A 27,609-nucleotide genomic window follows, 5' to 3' on the forward strand; every position below is an offset into this window, starting at 1 on the left:
TGACAGGGTTGGCTTACAATCAAAGGATTATTGACAACATGTAAGCTATATTTCATTTGCAAATGTTTATTGAAAAATATATTTGCCCAATAAGCAGTTGTTCGCTTCCAGATACATTGTTACAGTTGTTGGTGAGCTAGCTACCCTAGCCATGTTACTGCAGATATGATGTGTCAAAACAAGAGATGGTATCAAGAACAAAATACAACCAGCTGAAATAAACCATCTACAATTCATCACACAGAAGCTTCTAGTTATTGCCGCTAGCTAGGGCTGATAAATCAAATTCAGATCAAAATTGAGATATTGACATGTGCAATATCCATATAGCAAGAGGCTGGCTGCGATTTTCTCCTTTCTATGACATGCCATTAATACAACATAAAATGACACTACGGTACCTCCAATGAGATGCGCTAGACTCCGTTTATTCCCTCTGTACATGCACAGAGGATGCTGACCAATCACAAGCGGGCTCGCTCACCCTCTGCATAGCATGCTCATGCTGGCCAATCCGCAAAGAGCGAGCAGTTACATGCTGGTGAAGAGACTGTGAGTCGGAAACATAAGTGCTGCTAGTGCCAACAAGAAGCCGATTTGGTGCCAAAGAAGGACGCATCTTCAGTGATGGCAGTATTTCGGCTACAGGCAATCCGGTGTCAACCAAATGCAAGTGTTTTGCAAAAAGTACCTCAGAGTTGTGGTGACAACAAGAGGCAACAACAAATTTATTCCATCATTTGAATAAAAAAACATCCCGCCGACACAGAAATCACAGAGGCAATCACCTATCACATAGCCAAAGACATGGTTCCTATTTACACAGTCAGCAAAGACTGCTTCAAGAAGATGATAAACAAGCTGGACAGGAGATACAAGATTCCATCTCGCACATTTATTTCTCCCAAGTCGCCATCCCAACACTGTATAACAAACTTAAGGGAAAAGTTTAAACATTGAATGTTTCGTTGAATGACTGGACCAGACTCCAATGTTTTGGACACAGGATGCACCTTGTAATCGGTAGACTACGTGTTACATGTTTTTAAGGCACTGACTTATCATTTAAATTATAATAATGATGGAGCCTACTTCTACATAATTACACAATCATAAGACTCCTATTCCATCTGCAGCCTATGGCTGCCTGAATAAACAATGAACTTAGCTTATTTAAGAACTAATAGGCCTAATGGTAAAATAGGAACTCATGTTATAGCACACTATATATTTTATGATCATGTTTTTTTAATTTTATTTATTTCACCTTTATTTAACCAGGTAGGCTAGTTGAGAACAAGTTCTCATTTACAACTGCGACCTGGCCAAGATAAAGCAAAGCAGTTCGACACATACAACAACACAGCGTTACACATGGAATAAACAAACAGTCAATAATACAATAGAAAAAGTCTATATACAGTGTGTGCAAATGAGGTAAGGGAGGAAAGGCAATAAATAGGCCATGGTGGCGAAGTAATTACAATATACCAATTAAAAACTGGAGTGACAGATGTGCAGAAGATGAATGTGCAAGTAGAGATACTGGGGTGCAAAGGAGCAAGATAAATAAATACAGTATGGGGATGAGGTAGTTGGATGGGCTATTTACAGACGGGCTATGTACAGGTGGTGCAGTGATCTGTGAGCTGCTCTGACAGCTGGTGCTTAAAGCTAGTGAGGGCGATATGAGTCTCCAGCTTCAGTGATTTTTGCAGTTCGTTCCAGTCACTGGCAGCAGAGAACTGGAAGGAGAGGCGGCCAAAGGAGGGATTGGCTTTGGGGGTGACCAGTGAGATATACCTGCTGGAGCGCGTGCTACGGGTGGGTGCTGCTATGGTGACCAGTGAGCTGAGATAAGGCGGGGCTTTACCTAGCAAAGACTTGTAGATGACCTGGAGCCAGTGGGTTTGGCGACGAGTATGAAACGAGGGCCAGCCAACGAGAGCGTACAGGTCGCAGTGATGGGTAGTATATGGAGCTTTGGTGACAAAACGGATGGCACTGTGATAGACTACATCCAATTTGTTGAGTAGAGTGTTGGAGGCTATTTTGTAAATGACATTGCTGAAGTCGAGGATCGGTAGGATGGTCAGTTTTACGAGGGTATGTTTGGTAGCATGAGTGAAGGATGCTTTGTTGCGAATGTTCAAAATGTATGTTTGTTAATATGTAGGTGTAATAATCCTATCTATTATTATATGTAGCCTATAACAATGTTGGAACATAGTTATTCACTCTACATTCATATGATCTCATTTTATAAGTGATGTTCTATACCCTGACAGTTGGTTTAACCACATCTGATGGAATTACCAAGTTTTCACCCAAGTGTTGAAAATTGCAATTCATAATTGATATTCCAATATCTGGCCCCACAAAAAATACATTTCTATTAGATATTTTGTCCAAATCGTGCAGCCCTAATGCTAACTATCATTGAAAATAAGAATTTGTTTTTAACTGACTTGCCTAGTTAAATAAAGTTTAAATTAAAAAAATACTATATAAAAAGTGACAACACCTAGCATTTTACCTCAGAGTTGTGCACTCATTTTTGTTGTGACTTTGTCAACTCACCCATCTATACACAAGCATGATCATCATCACCACCACTGAAGAAGCCAACATTACCTTGAAGCCATTCTGCTCAGCAAACGCGATGATGGTCCCTCTCCTCTCTCTAGTGGTGTTAGTGGCATCAAACACCTGGAAAAGAACGAAACACACACCATCACACAGACTGACAGAACCACTGCACTGTAATCCATATACAAAAACACAATGAGATATCACAGCATTTCATGACGGGATAATCCCATCCCAATGTTAAAGGGCAATTCCACCACTTTCAACCTCATTTTCATTGTCTACATCACAATACCAGTGCCTACATACGTGAAAAACACACATTTATTTCTACAGCACATTTCTATCACAGAAACACACCATTTCCACTAGTATTGTGCTTGTAAAAATGAATACGAGGTTGAAAAGTGTCGGAATTGACCGTTAATGCGCACATAATCCGTCCGCAATAGTATATTTGTTTTTATAGTGATTGTACACACCGCAACTTGGCCTCCTTTGTCAGCGAGGTACTGTCTGACATCATTCAGCGCTGCTGACGCACACTGCCTACAAGGGACAGTAGGAAAACTGAGTCAGCGGCAGCAGCGACAAGACTAAAAGAGCCACTGGTGGGTTAGCAGAGACAAATAAATGTAGTTTGCTTAAATCACAGACACTGGTTAAAAACAGGAAGTAATATCATATAATACCGTGATATTGTTAGGCAATTTAAACCTGGTTAAATAAAGGTGAAATAAAAATAAATAAAAAATTGGGGGGATTCAAGGACAAGTGGATCTTCTCAGTGTTTTAACTTGTTCACAGCAGAGGATCAAAGCACTGGAAATGTTTCTTACTGTCTGATCTTCAGGCCCTCCTCATTGTCTGGACGGAAGAACTCAAAGGACTTGTAGATCTTCACACACTCACGCCGGTACTGCCCAACATTGAACTCTAAATAGAGGAAAGAAAGAGTTGCATGCTTTACTTTTCTAGATACTATTACAGACTAGAGGTCGACCGATTAATCGGAATGGCCGATTAACCTCTCTAGGGTAGGGGGCAGTATTTGCACGGCCGGATGGAAAAAGTACCCGATTTAATCAGGTTATTACTCCTGCCCAGAAACTAGAATATGCATATAATTATTGGCTTTGGATAGAAAACACCCTAAAGTTTCTAAAACTGTTTGAATGGTGTCTGTGAGTATAACAGAACTCATATGGCAGGCCAAAACCTGAGAAGATTTCATGCAGGAAGTGGCCTGTCTGAGAAGTAGTGTTTCATCTTGGCTCTTTTTATTGAAGACTGAGGATCTTTGCAATAACGTGACACTTCCTACGGCTCCCATAGGCTCTCAGAGCCCGGGAAAAAGCTGAACGATATCGAGGCAGCCTCTGGCTGAAACACTTTATCGCTTTTGGCAAGTGGCCGCTCAGAGTACTATGGGCTTAGGCGCGTGCCCGAGTCAACCGAATGCTTTCTTTTCTTTTGTCTGTTTACCTAAACGCAGATTCCCGGTTGGAATATTATCGCTTTTTTATGAGAAAAATGGCATAAAAATTAATTTTAAACAGCGGTTGACATGCTTCGAAGTACGGTAATGGAATATTTAGAATTTTTTTGTCACGAATGGCGCCATGCTCGCCACCCTTATTTACCCTTTCGGATAGTGTCTTGAACGCACGAACAAAACGCCGCTGTTTGGATATAACGATGGATTATTTTGGACCAAACCAACATTTGTTATTGAAGTAGAAGTCCTGGGAGTGCATTCTGACAAAGACAGCAAAGGTAATAACATTTTTCTTATAGTAAATCTGACTTTGATGAGTGCTAAACTTGCTGGGTGTCTAAATAGCTAGCCCTGTGATGCCGGGCTATCTACTGAGAATATTGCAAAATGTGCTTTCACCGAAAAGCTATTTTAAAATCGGACATATCGAGTGCATAGAGGAGTTCTGTATCTATAATTCTTAAAATAATTGTTATGCTTTTTGTGAACGTTTATCGTGAGTAATTTAGTAAATTCACCGGCTGTGTTCGGTGGGAATGCTAGTCACATGCTAGTCACATGCTAATGTAAAAAGCTGGTTTTTGATATAAATATGAACTTGATTGAACAAAACATGCATGTATTGTATAACATAATGTCCTAGGGTTGTCATCTGATGAAGATCATCAAAGGTTAGTGCTACATTTAGCTGTGGTTTGGGTTTATGTGACATTATATGCTAGCTTGAAAAATGGGTGTCTGATTATTTCTGGCTGGGTACTCTGCTGACATAATCTAATGTTTTGCTTTCGTTGTAAAGCCTTTTTGAAATCGGACAGTGTGGTTAGATTAACGAGAGTCTTATCTTTAAAATGGTGTAAAATAGTCATATTTCTGAAAAATTGAAGGTTTTGCATTTCTAAGGTATTTGAATAACGCGCCACGGGATTACACTGGCTGTTGAGTAGGTGGGACGCAAGCGTCCCACCTAGCCCATAGAGGTTAATATTGCCTGCTAACATGACTTTCTTTTAACTAGGGAAATTGTGTCACTTCTCTTGCGTTCCATGCAAGCAGTCAGGGTATATGCAGCAGTTTGGGTCACCTGGCTCGTTGCGAACTGTATGAAGACCATTTCTTCCTAACAAAGACCGTAATTAATTTGCCAGAATTGTACATAATTATGACATAACATTGAAGGTCGTACAATGTAACAGCAATATTTAGACCTAGGGATGCCACCCGTTAGATAAAATACGCAACGGTTCCGTATTTCACTGAAATAATAAACGTTTTGTTTTCGAAATTAGTTTCTGGATTTGACCATATTAATGACCTAAGGCTCGTATTTCTGTGTGTTATTATGTTATAATTAAGTCTATGATTTGATATTTGATAGAGCAGTCTGACTGAGCGGTGGTAGGCACCAGCAGGCTCGTAAGCATTCATTCAAACAGCACTTTCGTGCGTTTGCCAGCAGCTTTTCGTTGTGCTTCAAGCATTGAGCTGTTTATGACTTCAAGCCTATCAACTCCCGAAATTAGGCTGGTTGTAACCGATGTGAAATGGCTAGCTAGTTAGCGGGGCGCGTGCTAATAGCGTTTCAATCGGTGACGGCACTCGATCTGAGACCTTGAAGTAGTTGTTCCCCTTGCTCTGCAAGGGCCGCGGCATTTGTGGAGCAATGGATAACAATGCTTCAAGGGTGGCTGTGGTCGATGTGTTCCTGGTTCGAGCCCAGGTAGGAGCGAGGAGAGGGACGGAAGCTATACTGTTACACTGGCAATACTAAAAGTGCCTATAAGAATATCCAATAGTCAAAGGTATATGAAATACAAATGGTATAGAGAGAAATAGTCCTATAATAACTACAACCTAAAACGTCTTACCTGGGAATATTGAAGACTCACGTTAAAAGGAACCACCAGCTTTCATATGTTCTCATGTTCTGAGCAAGGAACTTAAACGTTAGCTTTTTTACATGGCACATATTGCACTTTTACTTTCTTCTCCAACGCTTTGTTTTTGCATTACTTAAACCAAATTGAACATGTTTCATTATTTATTTGAGGCTAAATTGATTTTATTGATGTATTATATTAAGTTAAAATAAAAGTGTTGATTCAGTATTGTTGTAATAGTCAATATTACAAATAAATAAATAAAAACAAAATCGGCCGATTAATCGGCATCGGCTTTTTTTGGTCCTCCAATAATCAGTATCGTCGGCGTTGAAAAATCATAGTCGGTCAACCTCTATTACAGACTGTTGAGGGGAATTGTTACGAGTTTGAGTGTGTGTGAGTGGATTGCCGAAATGTAATTTCAGGTAAAGGGGCTGAGAGTTGGTACCTCTGGTGGGCACGCCGATCCAGTTGAGATAGCGGGTGAGCTTCTTGGAGATGTAGGTCTTCCCTCTGGCTGGGAGGCCCACCGTCACTATCAGGGTGGGGCAGTTGGTCATACATACTGCACATGGAAAAAGAGTAGAGGGAGACGGGTTAAATTATTCTACTATATTTGGACAGAGACCGGCATTGAAATATAAACATAACCGAACACAGTGCAGGCTATAGCAGTGAAGGGCTCTGATTACAAAAACGTTTCATTAAATTGTCCTAAATGACCCTCTGGAGTCAATTCCCAAGTGAACTTTTGTCCCTCAACTGACCTGCCCACTGTAACTCACACTAACTATTGAGCCAAGTGAAAGAGAGCAGTTTGCAAAGATGGCAGCATTGTGTTGAAATCGGATAAGGACAACATATTCCACCAATCACTGTAGGTGACGCCCAATGCTATCTAACATGAAGAAATAAAACCATATCAGAAAGTACTGGGAATGTTGTCAATAAGGAGTAGAGGTACCAAATGTCACAAGTGCCACCATTGCATGCTATTGTGAAATGACAGTACAAGCCAAGGCATCTGGAGACTTGTAACCTAGTTTCCACACACACACTTTCTCTCACCCAGTCTGTAGAGGACAGGGTAGGGTGAGAGAGGAGCCAGTGTCTCGGCTTCATATCATATCCCTTTGGTGAAAAAGATACTCCAGTGGTGTTAATACAACAAGTCAATGCCAGGAACAAATGTCAAAGTTGCCTATATGTTTGTGAGTTTCAAACATAAAAACCTGTGCAGCAAGCCAGTAACTGATCAGGTTATGTATTACAAACCATGGTGATATTTTATGACTTAACAAGCCAGTAAAACCTGATGTTGTCATAGAGATCTCTCATGAGGGAAATGTAGCATGCAAAAGACTATTGACATAGCAGCATATTATGACCAGGAAAGTGGCCTATGATGTCTGGTCAACCCACAGAACAAATCATACTAATAAAAATACTATTGAACAGGGTAATACAGGCTTAGAAAATCAGATCCACAGAGTCCAGTGCCGGGACTAAGATTCATGTTTACCAACAAGTTTGGATTGATAAAGGATGGGGCAGATGATTTAGGACAATGCCATCATGGATTACCATCTACTGGCCTGTTGTGAACAGTCAGTGCTGGGAAAACAGACAATAGACACTTCAATGAGCAGTGTGTCCTGAAAGTGACTTAGTTTGCCACTAATGCTCAACCGCTTGGGTTGTTGTACTGGCGTCTGCTTCTTTCACAAATCAGGGGAAAATATACAATGAGATTAACACTGAGAAGCAAAGGACGCTGCTCTGGACTGGAGAGGGGCCAGTCCAATGATAGTATGAAGAACCAGTCAGAAGGGCAGTCAGAACAGACAGTCATCAGATAACAGGTAGCAAGGATTATCAATAATCGATTGCCAAGAAGACTAATGTTCTTTCTCTGGCTGACGATCACGCCGTTGATACATTCACATTTTCTCCACGTAATCAACGAAAATTACGTTACGACAAAATATATGGATAAGAACCTGGCTTGACGCTTGGCTGCACGTTTGTAATGTTAACTAGTAAGAGATAAATGTAACATTAGCTAACTATGAATAAAATGCATTTTCACCACGTAAACAACGTCCATTAAATGTATTATTCGTGCGTGTGCAACAACCGGCTTGCTGTCTAGCCACGTTATATACGCACCCTTTCTTTGAGATATGTGTTTCTCGGGAAGGCCATTTTTACACGGCAACGGCATCCAGATTTTCTTAAGCGGGTTTTGAGTGAGTTCACGCGGCGTTGCAGAGTTCGATGGTCGTTCTTCCATTCCAACTTCCATTGAGGACATGGTGGTTGCTTCGACTACTGTGGCGCGGAGCCTTTTGTCATGCGTTTCAGATGAATGGTCTCGCATCAGTGTTCTGAGGAAGTCTGGCGGTGTCGTGGTGAAACCACAGAAGGATGTGTTTACCCTAATCTCGCGAAAACACGCGCACATTTGCTCAGAGACAATGAAGTCACGCGATTGCTGTTAATGTTATTACAATTTCATACTTCCAAGTTTATATTGGGATTAAATGCCTACTAAACGACTTCATTCTTCCCTAAACATCTATAGTTTCAAGCTCTCTACAAACACGGACAATGTATCAATTCGGAGACACTAATACGTTGTATTCTGTTTACCGTAGTAACTACACAATACGACATCGAATACCGAGAATTCAAGATCAAATCACATTTTATTAGTCACATGTGCCGAATACAAAAAGTGTAGACTTTCTCCATTAGACGCAGCAGCTAATCTTCCTGGGGTCCCTGGGGGTCAACATAAAACTTGTAAATACATGACAAAGTACAGAACAGTAATAGACATAAACAACATAATATATTACATTAAATTCAAATTAAAATAAATTATAAATAGGACAGACACCAAGAGACAACAAAAAAACTATTTACACAGTATTCATATTATTATATACAGTACAGTTAAATTAGATCTTTGGTACTTTGGCTTTCCTTGTTATGGTCACTATAGCCAATGGGAATTGATATTGCTTGGGAGCAAAGCTCTGCAGCATTGGTGAAGATATGATCAATACAAGTGGATGTCACAGATCCAACACTATTGGTATACACTCTAGTTGGTTGAATAACCTGGGTCATGTTGGCATTAGTCACAGTAAGAAGCTTCCTCTTGAGAGGACAACTAGATGATAACCAGTCGATGTTCAGGTCACCAAGAAAATACATTTCTCTGTTAGCATCAGAGACCTTATCGAAAATCACACACATATTCTCCAGACACTGAGAGTTTGCACTTGGTGGGCTATAGCAGCACCCTAAAAGAAGAGGCTTCAGATGAGGCCGGAGAACCTGCAACCACAGCACGCCTACTTTATTTGTCATGAGATCCTCTCTGAGCTTTACAGGAATATGGCTTTGAATACAGTGTATTCGTAAAGTATTCAGACCCTTGACTTTTTCCATTTTGTTACGTTACAGCCTTATTCTAAAATGTATTAAATCGTTTTTTTCCCTCATCGATCTACACACACCATAATGCCAAAGCAAAAACAGTTTTTTAGACATTTCTGCAAATGTATAAAAAAAGAAACCTGCAAATATCACATTTACAAAAGTATTCAGACCCTTTACCCAGTACTTTGTTGAAGCATTTTTGGTGGCGATTACAGCCTTGAGTCTGCTTGCGTATGACCCTTCAAGCTTGGCCCACCTGCATTTTGACAATTCCTCCCATTCTTCTCTGCAGATCCTCTCAAGCTCTGGCAAGTTGGATTGGGAGTGTGGCTGCACAGCTATTTTCAGGTCTCTCCAGAGATGTTCGATCGAGTTCAAGTCCGGGCTCTGGCTGAGCCACTCAAGGACATTCAGAGACTTGCCCCGAAGCCACTCCTGTGTTGTCTTGGCTGTGTGCTTAGGGTCGTTGTCCTGTTGGAGGTGAACCTTTCTCTCGATCTTGACTAGTTTCCCAGTCCCTGCCACTGAAAAACATCCCCACAGCATGATGCTGCCACCACTATGCTTTCCCGTAGAGATGGTGGCAGGTTTCCTCCAGACGTGATGCTTGGCATTCACGCTAAAGAGTTCAATCTTGGTTTCATCAGAAAAGAGAATCTTGTTTCTCATGGTCTGAGAGTCATTAAGTGCCTTTTGGCAAACTCCAAGTGCCTTTTACTGAGGAGTGGCTTCCGTCTGGCCACTCTACCATAAAGGCCTGATTGGTGGATTGCTGCAGAGATGGTTGTCCTCTGGAAGGTTCTCCCATCTCCACAGAGGAACTCTGGACCTCTGTCAGAGTGACCATCGGTTCTTGGTCACGTCCCTGACCAAGGCCCTTCTCCCCTGATTGCTCAGTTTGGCCGGGTGGCCAACTCTAGGAAGAGTCTTGGTGGTTCCAAACTTCTTCCATTTAAGAATGAAGGAGGCCACTGTGTTCTTGGGGACCTTGAATGCTGCAGACATTTTTTGGTACCCTTCCCCAGATCTGTGTCCAATCTGGAAGGGGCCCAATTGTCAGACCTGGTTACTGACCTTATGTACTGAGTCTGTGTGAGTTCTGGAGGTTCAATACGTGGTACTGCCGATGAGGGGATGTGAGGGTGTGGTAGTGAGGGTTGTGGCAGGCTCCAGTTGTTCTCTTAGAGTGTGGATGGTGGTGTCCCTGTGTTGTAGCAATTATATGACTGCTGACAACTCCCTTTGTAGCTCCTCCCTGATGTCAGCTACCTCTCTCCTCATGATGCTCTAGACCGTTGCCAGCTTCTCTCTCAGCCCCTCCTTATCCTGCCTCAGAACTGTCACCTCACCACAAAGCTCATTCACCTCTACCTCCAGTAGGGAGATACTCCCAAAGCCTGGAACATGTTGTCGCTCTCCATGTCTGCAAGGGTGGCTTGGTTAGATATGAGAGTGTGGGACTTTAGGAATTAACTGATTTCTCATCAGTCTTCTGATTAAAGTGTATTAGTTAGAGTGTCATTCTCTTTCAAGGTGTCTGTTAGCTCTTTCAGTGATGTAAACTCTTGTATATATAGAGGATTAGTACAATTTCTAGGCAATTGAATCGTTACAGTGCCATTGTTGTAGGCATTAATGGTGAAGAGTCGATTATCAGACTCCTATTCATGAAATACCAAGATTTGTGGACCGTTAGTGATTCATCTCTTTCCGACATGGCCAAAGTACCTACATGTGGCAGAATACCAAGCAGCAGTATGCTGTGTTGCAGGCTTTGGTTTTCCGATGTATATATTTTGAGGTTGGGTGTTAGCACGGTAGCACATGGGGCACACCAATTGGTGTCACCTCATTAGTCAGTATGTGTTACACCTGTGCTGGTTTGTCATCTCGTTAGTGGGAAGGTGTTTCACCTGTGCTGGCCCTGGTGATATTTAAGAGTGGTTGGCCGAGCGCTCCAGTTGTTTTGAAAGAGGAGAGTTAACACCTTTAGTTGGCACGTCCGAGTTTAATTTCTAGATAATCAAGCCTTTATCTGATCTTCCCTGGTTTTGTTTCGCTCCACTTTTTGGTTTGCTTCCTGACTTTAAGTTTGGTATGGGGTTTTATTTTGTTTGCCTGTTCTTGGGCAAATTTAGTGGGTGTCTTTTAGGTTCAAGTTGTTGCTAGATGACTTTCAATGGACACCCCCATGAGTGTCCCTAAAACCCCACTTGTTTTGGTTGTTGTCAGTGACTTTGTTAGTTTCTGTTTGAGTAACAATTTATGGTTTTCTTGCTGGGCAATGTGACATCTGTATAGAAGAGCAGGTCAGAGATTGTATTGTCTCCAATTAGAGTATAATCAGTAAACAATGTCTCTGTCTGGATTTTTCCCTCCAACTTTGGTTTGTGATGCTGTTTACAATGTCCAGAGTTGATGCATGCAACTTTGAAATAATGAATTTCTTATATTGTTTGTTTCTATAGCTACTTTCATAATCTCAAAACACTTCAAAAACAAACAAGCGATACATGAGTATCCTAACTATAGTTTATTTAACTTAACTAGGCAAGTCAGTTAACAACTTTCTTATTTACAATGACGGCCTACCAAAAGGCCTCCTGCGGGGACGGGGGCTGACAGTTAGGTCAACCAATAGATGCCAAGTCTTTTAGTGCATGTAATGTAATGTAATGTAATGTAAATGTAAACATGTATCCTCCAAAGATGGAGAGGGACAGTTCATGGCTTGATCAGAGGAAGGTTGGTCAGGGAGATGGTTATGAAGTCTGACGATCATGTAGAGGGCTACTCTGGAACCAGCCTGAGTCTTGTAGCTACTGGACTAATGAAAATATCAAGCTATTAAATGTGTAATTTAGGGCAGTTAACACTGTTCACACCAACTACAATGTCCAGAATAATCCTACTTTATGTGCTTGTTTTGGTTTTGTTTCCTTTTCAATGACTTGTACTGTCTTTCCTTTAAAAATCTTCCAGAAACCCTCCAAATCAATTCCTTTTTCTGTTGGTTTTATCCTCTATTTTTCCTCTTTCTCGTTGTCCTCATGTCCTAGTCCCTCAATCCTACTCTTGTTGCTTCTTGCCAGATCAAGTAGACTAGCTAGCTTTCATAGCCAGGTTGATCAATTAATCTTCTAAAATGAAAAATATCTCCAGATGTGGAGACAGCACTCGCTTGAAACCACCAAACTGTTCCCAAAAAACAATTATTTTAAAAATTAGGAGCTTAACTGCTGCTGCTGCACAGATGTAGTTGAGGTGATTGAGGTAATATGTACATATAGGTAGGGGGAAAAGTGACTAGTCAATCAGGATAGATAACAGAGTAGCAGCAGCAGTGTGTGAGAGTATGTGTGTATTGGAGTGTAGTGTGTGTGTGGGTAGAGCCAGTGCAACAACAAAGGGGGTCAATGCAAATAGTCCGGGTAGCCATATGATTAACTGTTCAGCAGTCTTCTGGCTTGAGGGTAGAAGCTATTCAGATAGACTGTAGGCTGCTACAGACAGGGAAATAATGGTACAGGTATAACTCACAAGATATACATCTTAACATTAAATATATAGATGTTACGGTGTAAAACCATAGTGTAAAACAAATATGGGAGCTATATGCTCCTCAGAAAAAAAGGATATCTAAAAACACTAAGAGTTGTTTTTTACAAAACTGTTCAAACCGCAATGGTGGGACAATTAGCTGATGGGTAAATACCAAAGTAATATTATAATGCTTCCATGACCTCAGAATACCAACAGGTTCAGTGTTTGTGAATAACTTTTATCTCAATCCCAAACAAAAGGGTGCACCTCTCCAATACAGGTAGTGTTTGTCCATAAGATGGCAGCATTTGGCTAGCTAAGCTTAAAATTGTGAAGCATTGATAGTACATTATACTGGATGGTGGATCAGAAGACCTGATAACACACAATAGCCCATGCAAGCACAATGTGCAGAAGTGGGCACATAGTGGGCACACCTCATAGTGATTATAATTGGTACCCGAAGGTCATAACGGTAATGAATATGAAAATAACCTCTCACTCAATGACAACAAAACAAAGGAGCTGATCGTGGACTTCAGGAAACAGCAGAGGGAGCACCCCCCTATACACATCGACGGGACAGCAGTGGAGAAGGTGGAAAGCTTCAAGTTCCTCGGCGTACACATCATTGACAAACTGAAATGGTCCACCCACACAGACAGTGTGGTGAAAAAGGCACATCAGCACCTCTTCAACCTGAGGAGGCTGAAGAAATTTGGCGTGGCACCTAAAACCCTCAACTTTTATAGATGCACAAACGAAAGCAACCTGTCGGGCTGTATCACCACCTGGTACGGAAACTGCACCGCTGGAAACCGCAGGGCTCTCCAGATGGTGGTGCGGTCTGCCCGACGCATAATCAGGGGAAAACTACCTGCCCTCCTGGACACCTACAGCACCCGATGTCACAGGAAGGCCAAAAAGATCATCAAGGACAACAACCACCCAGGCCACTGCTTGTTCACCCCGCTATCATCCAGAAGGTGAGGTCAGTACTGGTGCATCAAAGCTGGGACCAAGAGACTGAAAACAGCCATCAGACTATTAAATAGCCATCACTAGCACATTAGAGGCGGCTGCCCTATACATAGACTTGAAATCACTGGCCACTTTAATAATTGGAACACTGGTCACTTTAATAATGTTTACATACTGTGCATTACTCACCTCATATATAAACATCCCTTTTTCCGGACCCTGTCTTTCAAAGATAATTCGTAAAATCCAAATAACTTCACAGATCTTCATTGTAAAGGGTTTAAACACTGTTTCCCATGCTTGTTCAATGAACCATAAACAATACTGAACATGCACCTGGGGAACGGTCGTTAAGACACTAACAGCTTACAGACAGACGGTAGGCAATTAAGGTCACAGTTATGAAAACTTAGGACACTAAAGAGGCCTTTCTACTGACTCTGAAAAACACCAAAAGAAAGATGTCCAGGGTCCCTGCTCATCTGCGTGAACGTGCCTTAGGCATGCTGCAAGGAGGCATGAGGACTGCAGATGTGGCCAGGGCAATAAATTGCAATGTACTGTGAGACGCCTAAGACAGCGCTACAGGGAGACAAGGCCTCTAGAAGTGCAAGTGATATAAAACACAAAATATTCATTAATATGCTGTAATGTTTGCAAACACATTACCTAGAAGGCAACCTGCTTGCACCAATCCTTTGTAATTACAGTAAAATACTGTGAAATACAAACCCCATCAACCAATTTCATTCATCCATTCATTCAATAATTCTGATTAAGGTAGCATTTACTTTTTTACAAAATAATAGTCAATTTTACTGTGTGTCATTACACAGTACTTGCTTAGATACCACATTTACATTACAATAAGTGTTCTGTAATATGAAATATAGAATTTTACTTGCCACAGAGCTGCCTATAAGATACTGTCAAATTCACGGTAAACTCTTTACAATGTGCCCCTGACAGACATTTGCCCTTTTATAATTATTGTTTGTGCATTCTGTAGTGTAGATGATCTAACCAGTCCAGTACTACCACTCCACATTCTTTAGAGCTAACAAACCTGATTTGTCAGCATCAATCTGGTTATGACAAGGTTTGACTTCAAACAGTAAACTTTAGTCACTACACTTTAAAGGGGTTGCCCATACTGCAGTACACCTACTGTAATATTAATACAGTATCAAAGCAAGTACTGTGTAATGACAGTTTGACACACAGTACAATACTGTAAAAAAAGTAAATGCTACTGTAATGAATTAATGAAATGAAATTAATTTAGGTGAGATGGGGTTATTAATTCACAGTATTTACATGGGATTGGTGCAAGCAGGTTGTGAGCGAGCGGCCACGTCTATTTCTATGGGCACAAGCACTGTTCATGACACAAACTGTTCACACCCCTCTTGTTGGCGACGATAACATTTTGCAGGTTTAAAGCTAATATCCTGCAATTCTACACATTTTGTCATGGGGTGCAGAGAACATATTGGGAAAGAGGATACCTAGTCAGTTGTACAACTGAATGCATTCAACTGAAATGTGTCTCCGCATTTAACCCAACCTGAATCAGAGAGGTGCGGGGGGCTGCCTTAATCGACATCCACGTCTTCGACACCCGGGGTTTTACAGTTTTAAAGCAAATTTTCTTGCAATTCTATACATTTTATCCATGTCTAATGTGCATTCATGTGATATTTGAGTGACTCAAACATTAAAACATCACAAAAAAATCCATGGGCTAAAAGAACCTAGCTAAAAAAACGTTAGCTAACATGGGTTAGTTGATCTAGATATTTCTCTAAGGTATGCAATGAATGACATGACAAGAGGAAAACTGATAATGCACTTCGCAATTTCGAAATCTACTATTACTACTTTCAAGAGTAAGTTGTTTGGGAACCACTATGCTAAGTAATTACAGAATATCAATGAATATTTGGTGTTATATCACTTGCACTTAATAGAGGCCTTAACAAAGGCTTCCAAACGTACAGCAACTACAGGGCAAAACAGGTCATGGCAAAATGCTCAACCAATAAAGGTTTACGACTTGCTACCACTCTAAGCTGTCTCCTATACATTTTCAACTAAATAAGGGTGAAATAAAGGTTAAATAAAAATTGATATCTATATATCAGTTAAAATGTTACAGCATTCTCACTAACTGGTGCAAAAAATATAGCCTCTTACAAAGCACACCTCAAAATAAGTTAATGAACCAGAAACAACAATATTTGTTTTTGAAGCAAAAGTTTTTTTTTATACATTTTTACCCCCTTTTTCTCCCCAATTTCGTGATCACGATCTTGTCTCATCGCTGCAACTCCCCAACAGGCATGGGAGAGGCGACGGTCAAGTCATGCGTCCACCGAAACATGACTCGCCAAGCCGCGCTTCTTGACACCTGCTCGCTTAACCCGGAATCCAACTGCACCAATCTGTCGGAGGAAACACCGTTCAACTGACGACTGAAGTCAGCCTGCAGGGGCCTGGCCCACCACAAGGAGTTGCTAGAGCGCAATGAGCCTAGTAAAGCCCCCCCCCCCCCCGGTCAAACCCACCCCTAACCCGGATGACGCTGGGCCAATTGTGCGCTGCCCTATGGGACTCCCGGTCATGGCTGGTTGTGACAGCCTGGGATCAAACGCCAGGCTGTAATGATGCCACACCACTGTGATGCTGTGCTTTAGATCGCTGCGCCACACGGGAGTCTGACACAAAAGGTTTTTGATGCTCCAAAAATATGATACGGTACTGTAATCTGGAATGTAATTACAGTACAATTCTTTCCCTGCCCAGAACATTTTCCCACAATTCACTATAATTTACAGTATGCTGCAGTTAAACGTGTCACACAGTCTTTCACTATTGATAATACACAATTTCCCTTTATACATTTTGTCGTTACAGTGTATGTAAATTCCCTGGTTTCTCAACCTGCCAGATAGGTGTGCTTGCCAGGAAGCCTTTTAGCCTGTCATTTATAGTCAAAACATTGGGATAGCATACAGTGAATGCCCTATGAGCAACTAAGGCAGTGAAAACACAATTCATACATAGTTGCCAGTATTGTTTTTGGTGTAGCAGCTGCAACTCCACAGTGAGGTGGTTTTCCTAGACATCTGTGAGGATATAAATCAACTCATGACAGAACCTTCTACACTACATTGTATCATGAACAGAAAGTGGGTCTAGCATGTCCCCTCCCACACAACCTGGCCTCAGAGCATTTCATATTATTCTGTACATAAATCCGAAACACTACATTTAGTATGATATGTTTCATATGGTACATATTAATTTGTGGTGTCCATCACCAATTTCATATGATATGTTACGAATTACAATTTGTATTATATGTTATGAATTTGCAAATGTACAATATGTTACAATTTTGCAAAACCTGCAATGTGTTAAGAATCTGCAAAAATAAATGACATGTTACAAATTCTTGCTAGGTGGCTAACATTAGCTAGCTTGCTGTTAGCTGGGTTAGGGTTAGGGGTTAAGTTTAGGAGTTAGGTTAAAGGGTTAAGGTTAGGGGTACGGTTAGCTAAAATAGTTAAGGTTAGTGTTAGGGGAAGGGTTCGCTAACATGCTACGTAGTTGCTAAGTAGTTGCAAAGTATCTAAAAAGTAGTAAGTAGTTGAAAAGGTGATAATTAGCTAAAATTCTAAAGTTGTCCGTGATGAGATTCGAACTCGCAACCATTGGGTTGCTAGATCTTCTCGTTATACGTCCAGCCATCCACCCAGACGTAACCATTTGTCTTATGTAACCATACCAAACGTAACATATCATACTCATTCAGGGTCCCGGATTTACGTTTACTAGTGTAACGACCCTGGGTTTATAAGCTAGGATATCGACTCTGCCGCTTGAGCATGCTTTTGGGGTACAGTCGATAGCGCGCTGGACTTCGGGCTAGAAGGTCGGGGGTTCGAGGCTTGTTCTCTGCCTGTTTCATTACATTGGTGTCAGAAGTGGGATCAGACCTTGCATCCACGACAGTGCGTGTGCTTGGCCAGTGAGCACATTCCTATAAGACGTAGAATCGCAAGCTAGCGTGATGACGCGCTCTTTGAAAGGAGGGATTAGCGTAACGACCCTGGGTTTATAAGCGCAGATATCAACTCTGCTGCTTGAGCATACTTTTAGGGCACAGTCGATCGTGCGCTGGACTTCGGGCTAGAAGGTCGAGGGTTCAAGGCCTGCTCCCTGCCTGTTTCATTACACTATGTTACGTCTAGTGTATGAGACCAGGCTGTCCCACGTCGCAGCTGTCAGGGAGTTTCGCCCTTAATAGCTCAATGGTTGTGCTAGAAGCAATAACACATAGAAACTCACTTAGCCTAGAAATGCCAAGGTTATAAGTAGCATGTTTATCGTTTCCCATATAATATATCGTAATTGTTCCTAAAAAGTCCGTTTATTTGAGTTGAAATAAAAGATTCCAAAGGGGTCTGTGGTTTAAATATCGATTATTTTGCAGAGCCTAAATTCAGCAGACTGTCCTTCCAAATCGGCCATAAGAAACTAATGCATGTCACTGTCACATTACATTATTACCTTTGCCTGGCAAACACCAGTAATCCTGGTAGCACCAGGTAGGCTATAGGAATGAATTGTCAAGCTTTGATCACATATTGCAAACTAAATGTACACTTTATCCTATGAAACTATACTGCCTATGTTGAATGAATGGACGTGTACGACTGAGTGGAGTCAGCTTCAAATTAAATAGCTGCTCATAGGCAATAAATAACATCTGTTTGTCAGTGTGGTAAAACAATCTGTCGTGAATGTCAATCTTCAAAACGTCTACATTGTAGGTCGTATCGTCGTCACTATAAGGTCATTTTTCAGCGTCAAAACAACACACTGCCTATGACATCAACACTTGTTTACGTCTTCCCGAAAAGCCCATACGTCGTTTTCAGTTGGCTATTCGCAGCCCAGCTTTGGTCGAATGTCTGCATGCATAGCACATAATAAACCTTATTATCTAAAGTCCAAATTCCTTACCCGTCCGATCCAGATTCTGCGTGCTTTTTGAACGACTGGAGCCTCTCATCATCCCTATTTAGTTCTGGTGTAGCCTACGTTGCGTAGAGGTTGGTTGTGGTGTGTGTGAGTCTGATGAGAGAGGGGCAATCACACGGAAGAAACGTGCCGCAGCCAGTTGAGGTCTAGAGCTGTATGATACTGTGATGCATGTTGTCTATGCATGCACACACCCACTTCTGCTGGATTGCTTCAGAGTGATTGGGATTCCTCTGTAAGAGGCTCAGGCTGAGTTACTATTCAGTTTCTCAAGATGAACATATTTGAACACATGATATTTTTCTTATTGTTCACACTCTGTTTCAGCTTGGGCCAGGAAATCAAATTAAATCACAAGACAGTCAGGTAGGAGTTTAGGACAAGTGACTGATGCTGTAGCCTACTGAACAATGCCTACATGTCCTTGGCCTGCAGCATTGAATGAGTTACAGGCTATATATAGACTGAGATGTAGGCCAAGGTCTTCCAGTGAGTCTAAGAACTCATTTATTTAAGTTTCCTCTGGGAGATTGTGTTTACCATAGATGGGATCTGAATGAACACATTTTCAGTGCAATACACCTGAAAGTTAAACTGCTGTAGCCTAATCTGAATTTTGCAATGACATGGCCTATTGATTTAGTAGCGACACTAAATTAGCTATATGGGTTAAGTGGACACACACGCACACACACACACACCTAACAATGTGACCCAGCAGCCCAGCAGAGATAACAGTGCAGCACGTGACCCGCCTTTGTGGACTGAAGATCGAGAGAGAGCAAGAGAGAGAGAGATAATTGCAGAGTGCTGTATGTGAGCACAAGATCTAAGGGTAGATAAATTAGGGGGTCATCATAATGGTGAGAGGGAAAGAGACCTATGGTAAAAGGCTGATAGGCAGAGATAGAGCAAGTTAGAAAGCGTGAGATAAGGGACACTGTGCATGAGAATGGCTTGACCCCTCTCCTGTTCCTCACCATGTCTCCATAAGACCATAGTGATTAGCATCCCGTCGTACCACCTTTTCACCTTTCACTTCATCCCACATATCCCCCTCCCACACTCTAGCCTCTGGCAGCATTATGTGTCCAGGGCTGGCTAAACAGGCTGTGTCCCAACCAGTCACTGCTGGAGGCACAATAAATACCACCCATACCCAGTGGCGACCCGGCATTCAGGGCAGGTGGGGCAGAGTTACATTAGAAGTGCCCATCCAAGATGACTCAAGGTCATTGGCCACAGATACAATGACGTCAACTCATGTTATATCTACAGTAGATTTGATTGGACTGATTATGTCAACATCATACTTTCAAAATCTTAGCAAGCAGTCATCCTCAGGAATCAAGTTGACAATCTACTGGCAAATCCTTTTTAGTCCTTGTCATATGAAGATAAATAATGTAGAGAAATTATAGATAAAACGTATCGGTGCTCATCCGCCATTGGACATAAACATTACACAACAAGTTGGAAATCGCAAATTCAACAATGAGTGGTTTGGAAGGAATCAGTGGCTTACTGCAAGCATTGCAAAGCAATCATTAGCTTGTTATTCAGTGGAGTGGCTGTGTGGTCCCAAGTCTAAGATTAACAGTCTCTTTTCCTAGTTTCAAATTATAAACATTCAACATTGGCCATGCTGTCAATGAAGCATGATTTTTGTCACGATCAAAACAACTGTTAACTTGGAACTGCAAAATCTGACTTTAGTGAGTTCAAGAAAACTGTGAACTCGGGAAAAAATGTGCTTCGACTGGGAAAATACGTTTTGAACTTTCATCCAACTCGGAATTGTAAATTGGGAACTCAGGCCTCTTTCTAGAGCTACGACCTGAAGATCAGTGATGTCATCATGATTAAATCTTTTTTTTCTTATTTTTTCCCAGTTGTCTAGAAAGCACCATAAATCCAGAGAATGCCAGAATCGCCACCTTCTTATTCAAGTGAGCACAGCTCAACAAGTTGAGTCCAAAAATGTATTGTATGCTGCTGCATAAATTATGTAATATGCCAGGGAGATATGTATTCTGTAGCTAAGTAATACTAAGTGTATGTTGAGTAGTAAGCTGTTAGTAGCCAATGTGCCTCACCCTATTAAACTGGTCTATTTTCACCTCTAAATTTTGCCTCCTGTTCTAACGTGGTGGTGCACATGTAGCCTATAACCTGCTTTTGAGAAATGTAATCATTGAATATAGTAAGAGCTTTCATTGTCTGGTTTGTCACTGTTTGTCGCCATTATAGTGCAATTCACGTATTGTTTAGTGTTGTGTAGTGGCTTTGCTGGCATGCATCCCACTTTTATTTTTTGCCACACCAAGATTTACATGCTAAAATCGCTACTGCCCATACCAGCCTCCTGCTTTAATCATGCATCTGCTGCCATGACTGTATTGAGCATGCTAGTGGCTGTGGGGGAGTTGTGGAGATGCTTTGAAGTGAAATCATAACCAACAAATGCTTTATAACGGAGTTATAAAGTTTAACAGGCTAAGTTCTTCATGCTAGTTACCATCTTCTACCCCAGACTGTTTTCATCATCCATTGTGACATAGTAAATTTGCATTTTTATTACGAAGTACCTTCTTGTCACACATGAAGAAAAAATGTCTCTCAGAGTGGAAAAATGTAATTCCTGCAATATGTTCTGTTTTATTACTATGTATTTTACTTCCATCCAACAAAATGTAAAGGATAAAACACAGACTGTTGGAGGGCTAAATTAAGTGGCATACTATCTGTGAACTGTCACTCGAACATTCCTTTTCTGCCTTAATTCCTCTGGTGTAGAAAGTGAGATCTGAGAATGTCAGTGAAAATATCCATGAGAAGCAAACAACAGCTGTGAGGTCATGATCTGTTTGAGCCAAATATAAGCATGGCGGATATCCCATATTAACAACAGCACAGCCAAACACAACTACACCAAACAAAAATATAAACGCAACATGTAAATTGTTGGTCCCATGTTTCATTAGCTGAATTAAAAGTTCCCCGAAATGTTCGATACACACAAAAAGCTTATTTCTCACAATAATTTTGCACAAATTTGTTTACATCCCTGTTCATTTTTCTTTGCCAAGATAATCCATCCACCTGACAGGTGTGGCATATCAATACATATCAAACAGCATGATCATTACACAAGTGCACCTTGTGCTGTTCTCGGGGTGATGAGAGGTGTTGGGTTTGCGCCATACATAGCATTTTCCTTGATGGCCAAAAAGCTCAATTTTAGTCTCATCTGACCAGAGTACCTTCTTCCATATGTTTGGGGAGTCTCCCACATGCCTTTTGGCGAACTCCAAACGTGTTTGCTTATTTTTTCTTTAAGCAATGGCTTTTTTCTGGCCACTCTTCTGTAAAGCCCACTCTAAAAAAGGCCACTCTAAAATGTACAGTTTTGTCACACAACACAACGCCATAGATGCCGGAAGTTTTGAGTGAGCGTGCAATTGGCATGCTGACTGCAGGAATGTCCACCAGTGCTGTTGCCAGAGAATTTAATGTTCATATCTCTACCATAAGCCACCTCCAATTTCGTTTTAGCGAATTTGGCAGTACATCTAACCGGCCTCACAACCGCAGACCACGTGTATGGCGCCGTTTGGGCGAGCAGTTTGCTGATGTCAACGTTGTGAAAAGATTTCCCCATGGTGGTGGTGGGGTTACAGTATGGGCAGGCAGGCAGGCATAAGCCAATGGAATTTAATCAATGGCAATTTGAATGCACAGAGATACCGTGATGAGATCATGAGGCCCATTGTAAGGCCCATTTTTCTTAAGGTATCTGTGACCAAGAGATACGATGGCTTGCGAAAGTATTCACCCCCTTGACATTTTTCCTATTTTGTTTCCTTACAACCTGGAAATAAAATAGATTTTGGGGGGGTTGTATCATTTGATTTACACAACATGCCTACCACTTTGAAGATGCTAAATATTTTTTATTGTGAAACAAACAAGAAATATGACAAAAAAAACTGAAAACGTGAGCGCGCATAACTATTCAGTCAATACTTTGTAGAGCCACTTTTTGCAAAAATTACAGCTGCAAGTCTCTTGGGGTATGTCTCTATAAGCTTGGCACATCTAGCCACTGGGATTTTTTCCCATTCCTCAAGGCAAAACTGCTCCAGCTCCTACAAGTTGAATGGTTTCCGCTGGTGTACAGCAATCTTTAAGTCATACTACAGATTCTCAAGAGGATTGAGGTCTGGGATTTGACTAAGCCATTCCAAGACATTTAAATGTTTCCCCTTAAACCACTCAAGTGTTGCTTTAGCAGTATGCTTAGGGTCATTGTCCTGCTGGAAGGTGAATCTCCGTCCCAGTATCAAATCTCTGGAAGACTGAAACAGGTTTCCCTCAAGAATTTCCCTGTATTTAGCACCATCCATCATTCCTTCAATTCTGACCAATTTCCCAGTCTCTGCCAATGAAAAACATCCCCACAGCATGATGCTGCCACCATCATGCTTCACTGTGGGGATAGTGTTATCGGGGTGATGAGAGGTGTTGGGTTTGCGCCATACATAGCATTTTCCTTGATGGCCAAAAAGCTCAATTTTAGTCTCATCTGACCAGAGTACCTTCTTCCATATGTTTGGGGAGTCTCCCACATGCCTTTTGGCGAACTCCAAACGTGTTTGCTTATTTTTTCTTTAAGCAATGGCTTTTTTCTGGCCACTCTTCTGTAAAGCCCAGCTCTGTGGAGTGTACGGCTTAAAGTGGTCCTATGGACAGATACTCCAATCTCCGCTGTGGAGCTTTGCTGCTCCTTCAGGGTTATCTTTGGTCTCTTTGTTGCCTCTTTGATTAACGCCCTCCTTGTCTGATCCAATAGTTTTTGGTGGGCGGCCCTCTCTTGACAGGTTTCTTGTGGTGCCATATTCTTTCAATTTTTTAATAATGGATTTCATGCTGCTCCGTGGGATGTTCAAAGTTTCTGATATTTTTTATAACCCAACACTGATCTGTACTTCTCCACAACTTTGTCCCTGACCTGTTTGGAGAGCTCTTGGTCTCCATGGTTCCGCTTGCTTGGTGGTGCTCCTTGCTTAGTGGTGTTGCAGACTCTGGGGCCTTTCAGATCATGTGTATATATACTGAGATCATGTGACACTTAGATTGCACACAGGTGGACTTTGTTTAACTAATTATGTGACTTATGAAGGTAATTGGTTACACCAGATCTTATTTAGGGGCTTCATAGCAAAGGGGGTGAATACATGTGTACACACCACTTTTCTGGGGGGGGGTTTAATAATTTTTTGAAACAAGTTATTTTTTTTATTTCACTTCACCAATTTGGACTATTTTGTGTATGTCCATTATATGAAATAAAAATAAAAATCTATTTAAATGACAGGTTGGAATGCAACAAAATAGGAAAAACACCAAGGGGGATGAATACTTTTGCAAGGCATTGTACATATCTGTATTCCCAATCATGTGAAATCCATAGATTAGGGCCTAATGTATTTATTTAAATTGATTTATTTCCTTATATGAACTGTAACTCAGTAAAATCTATGAAACTGTTGCATATTGCGTTTATATTTTTGTTCAGTATAACTTCTTCCTCCCATCCCCCAAATACCAGATGGCAGCAACCATGTGTGCTGGAAGTAGGGGAAAGGTGATTCATTTTGGTATGTTCTAAACATATGAGGATGACCTTCCAGAGAAGAACTCTGAGGGTCAAACAGCTGTGTTCCAAATAACAGCTCCACTGCTTCTATTTATACAGTTGCTGGTGAAAGTCTACACACCCATTGCACAGTCTTCACATTTTGCTGCCTTAAAATTCAATCTATAAAGAGAATACATTCCATTTTTTTCTGTACCGATCTACACAACCTTCTCCACAATTCCAGAGTGATAGAAAAATTATAGAACATTTTCCAAATTAATGAAAAACGAAGATGTATTGATTGTGTTGAGTTAATACTTGGTGGAAGCACTTTTGGCAGCCATTACAGCTGTAAATAATTTTGAATAAGATTCTACCAACTTTGCACAACTCTTAGGGCAACATTTATCCATTGTGTTTGTCAAAATTGCTCAAGCTCATAAAAAATTTGGTTGGGAATCATTGATGGACAGCAATATTCAGAATAAAAAAAAGATGAAAGGAGCAAAGCCCAGATATAAAGTTATTCTGAATACCTAACCCAGGGATAGAGTTGTATTTTTAAGTGGGACAATTCCACAAATTGTAATGCCAAAGACACAATAGAATGGCTTTCCAATAGGTGTTGAGGTTTTATGAATGGTCCAGTCTCAGTCCTGACTTACACAACATTACCAAAAGTATGTGGACACCTGCCCGTCAAACATCTCATTCCAAAATCATGGGCGTTAATATGGAGTTGGTCACCCATTTTCTGCTATAACAGCCTCCACTCTTCTGGGAAGGCTCTCCACTAGATGTTGGAACATTGCTGCGGGGCCTTGCTTCCATTCAGCCACAAGAGCATTAGTGAGGTCGGGCACTGATGTTGGGCGATTAGGCCTGGCTCGCAGTCGGCATTCCAATTCATCCCAAAGGTGTTCGATGGGGTTGATGTCAGGACTCTGTGCAAGCCAGTCAAGTTCTTCCAAGGATCTTGACAAACCATTTCTGTATGGACATCGCTTTGTGCATGGGGGAATTGTCATGCTGAAACAGGAAAGGGCATTCCCCAAACTATTGCCACAAAGTTGGAAGCACAGAATTGTCACGGTTGTGTGGAGATGGACCAAGGCGCAGCGTGATTAAAGTTCCACATCTTTATTTAGTGCGAACTTCCAAACAAAACAAGTAAACAATTAACGAACATCATGACATCAGAGGTGCTACATGCACTTAACTCAAAACAATATCCCACAAAACACAGGTGGGAAAAAGGCTACCTAAATATGATCTCCAATTAGAGGCAACGATTACCAGCTGCCTCTAATTGGGAACCATACCAAGCACACCAACATAGAAATAATAAACCTAGAACACCCCCTAGTCACGCCCTGACCTACTTACTATACCATAGAGAACCAAGGGCTCTCTATGGTCAGGGCGTGACAAGAATTGTCTAATGTCATTGTATGCTGTTGCGTTAAGATTTCCCTTCACTGGAACTAAGGGGCCAAGCCCGAAAAACAGCCCCATTAATCCTTCTCCACCAAACTTTACAGTTGGCACTATGCATTGGGGCAGGTAGCGTTCTCCTCGCATCTGCCAAACCAAGATTCGTCCACCGAACTGCCAGATGGTGAAACATGATTTATCACTCCAGAGAATGCGTTTCCACTGCTCCAGAGTACAATGGTTGCGAGCTTTACACCACTCCAACCAACGCTTGGCATTGCGCATGGGGATCTTAGGCTTGTTTGCAGCTGCGCGGCCATGGAAACCCATTTCATGAAGCTCCCGATGAACAGTTCTTGTGCTGACGTTGTTTTCAGAGGCAGTTTGGAACTTGGTAGTGAGGGTTGCAACCGAGGACAGAGGATTTTTACGCGCTTCAGCACTCGATGGTCCCGTTCTGTGAGCTTGTGTGGCCTACCACTTCGTGGCTAAGCCGTTATTGCTCCTAGTTGTTTCCACTTCACAATAACAGCACTGACCGGGCTACGTTGAAAGTCACTGAACGCTTCAGTAAGGTCATTCTACTGGCAATGTTTGTCTATGGAGATTGCATGGATGTGTGCTCGATTTATATACCTGTCAGCAACCGGTGTTCCTGAAATAGCTGAATCTACTATTTTGAAGGGGTGTCCACATACTTTTGTATATATAGTGTAAATCTGCTTCAAAATCAGAGACAATGTTTGAATATTGCTGTCCATTAATGACTCCCAACCAAATTTACTGAGCTTGAGCAATTTTGACAATGGATATACAGGTAACTGCCAAAATAAATGAAACACCAACATAAAGCATCTTAATAGAGCTTTGGGCCACCACGAGCCGCCAGAACAGCTTCAACGCGTCTTAGTATCTGGAACTCTATTAGAGGGATGTGACACCATTCTTCAACAATAAATAATAATAATACATTTTTGACTTAATGTTATATCTTATGTTGTTCTTGTCTATAACTGTTCTGTACTTTGCCATGTACTTGTATGTTTTATGTGGATCCCAGGAAGAGTAGCTGCTGCATGTGCAGAAGCTAATGGGGATCCTAATAAACTAAACTCTAAGGTGAGACCATGTCCAGTATATTACCTACCTCCTCTCTCTCACCTGAGACCATGTCCAGTATATTACCTACCTCCTCTCTCTCACCTGAGACCATGGACAGTATATTACCTACCTCCTCTCTCTCAGGTGAGACCATGGACAGTATATTACCTACCTCCTCTCTCTCAGGTGAGACCATGGACAGTATATTACCTATCTCCTCTCTCTCACCTGAGACCATGGACAGTATATTACCTACCTCCTCTCTCTCAGGTGAGACCATGGACAGTATATTACCTATCTCCTCTCTCCCATCAAAATTATATGATCAAATCAACATCAATGTTTATTTGGCATATGCACAGGATACAGTGGGGTGTATACAGGAATATATCATTGCATTGTACCGTGCACTATTAAAGTAACAATTTGTTTTATGTTTT

General features: G+C 41.4%; 1 protein-coding gene across 3 annotated transcripts in view; it reads right to left on the reverse strand.

Moving 5' to 3' along the window:
* pfkfb4a (6-phosphofructo-2-kinase/fructose-2,6-biphosphatase 4a) overlaps positions 1-19,192 on the reverse strand; it is a 50,489-nt gene extending 31,297 nt beyond the window's left edge. For 2 of the 3 annotated variants that reach the window (XM_014133375.3, XM_014133376.3), the window contains exons 1-5: positions 8,140-8,403; positions 6,419-6,535; positions 3,429-3,525; positions 3,072-3,138; positions 2,635-2,709 (exon numbers count right to left, since the gene is read on the reverse strand). In XM_014133375.3, coding sequence (XP_013988850.1) covers positions 2,635-2,709; positions 3,072-3,138; positions 3,429-3,525; positions 6,419-6,535; positions 8,140-8,350 — 567 coding nt within the window. In that variant the 5' untranslated portion in view covers positions 8,351-8,403. Of the gene's footprint in view, positions 1-2,634; positions 2,710-3,071; positions 3,139-3,428; positions 3,526-6,418; positions 6,536-8,139; positions 8,404-18,975 lie in introns of those variants that run through there. The other variant, XM_014133377.3, reaches the window with a different exon arrangement.
* Positions 19,193-27,609: the final 8,417 nt, after the last annotated feature.

The sequence above is a fragment of the Salmo salar genome, chromosome 12 (genome assembly GCF_965601325.2).
Source record: "Salmo salar chromosome 12, fSalSal1, whole genome shotgun sequence".
NCBI classification, from domain to species: Eukaryota; Metazoa; Chordata; class Actinopteri; order Salmoniformes; family Salmonidae; genus Salmo; species Salmo salar.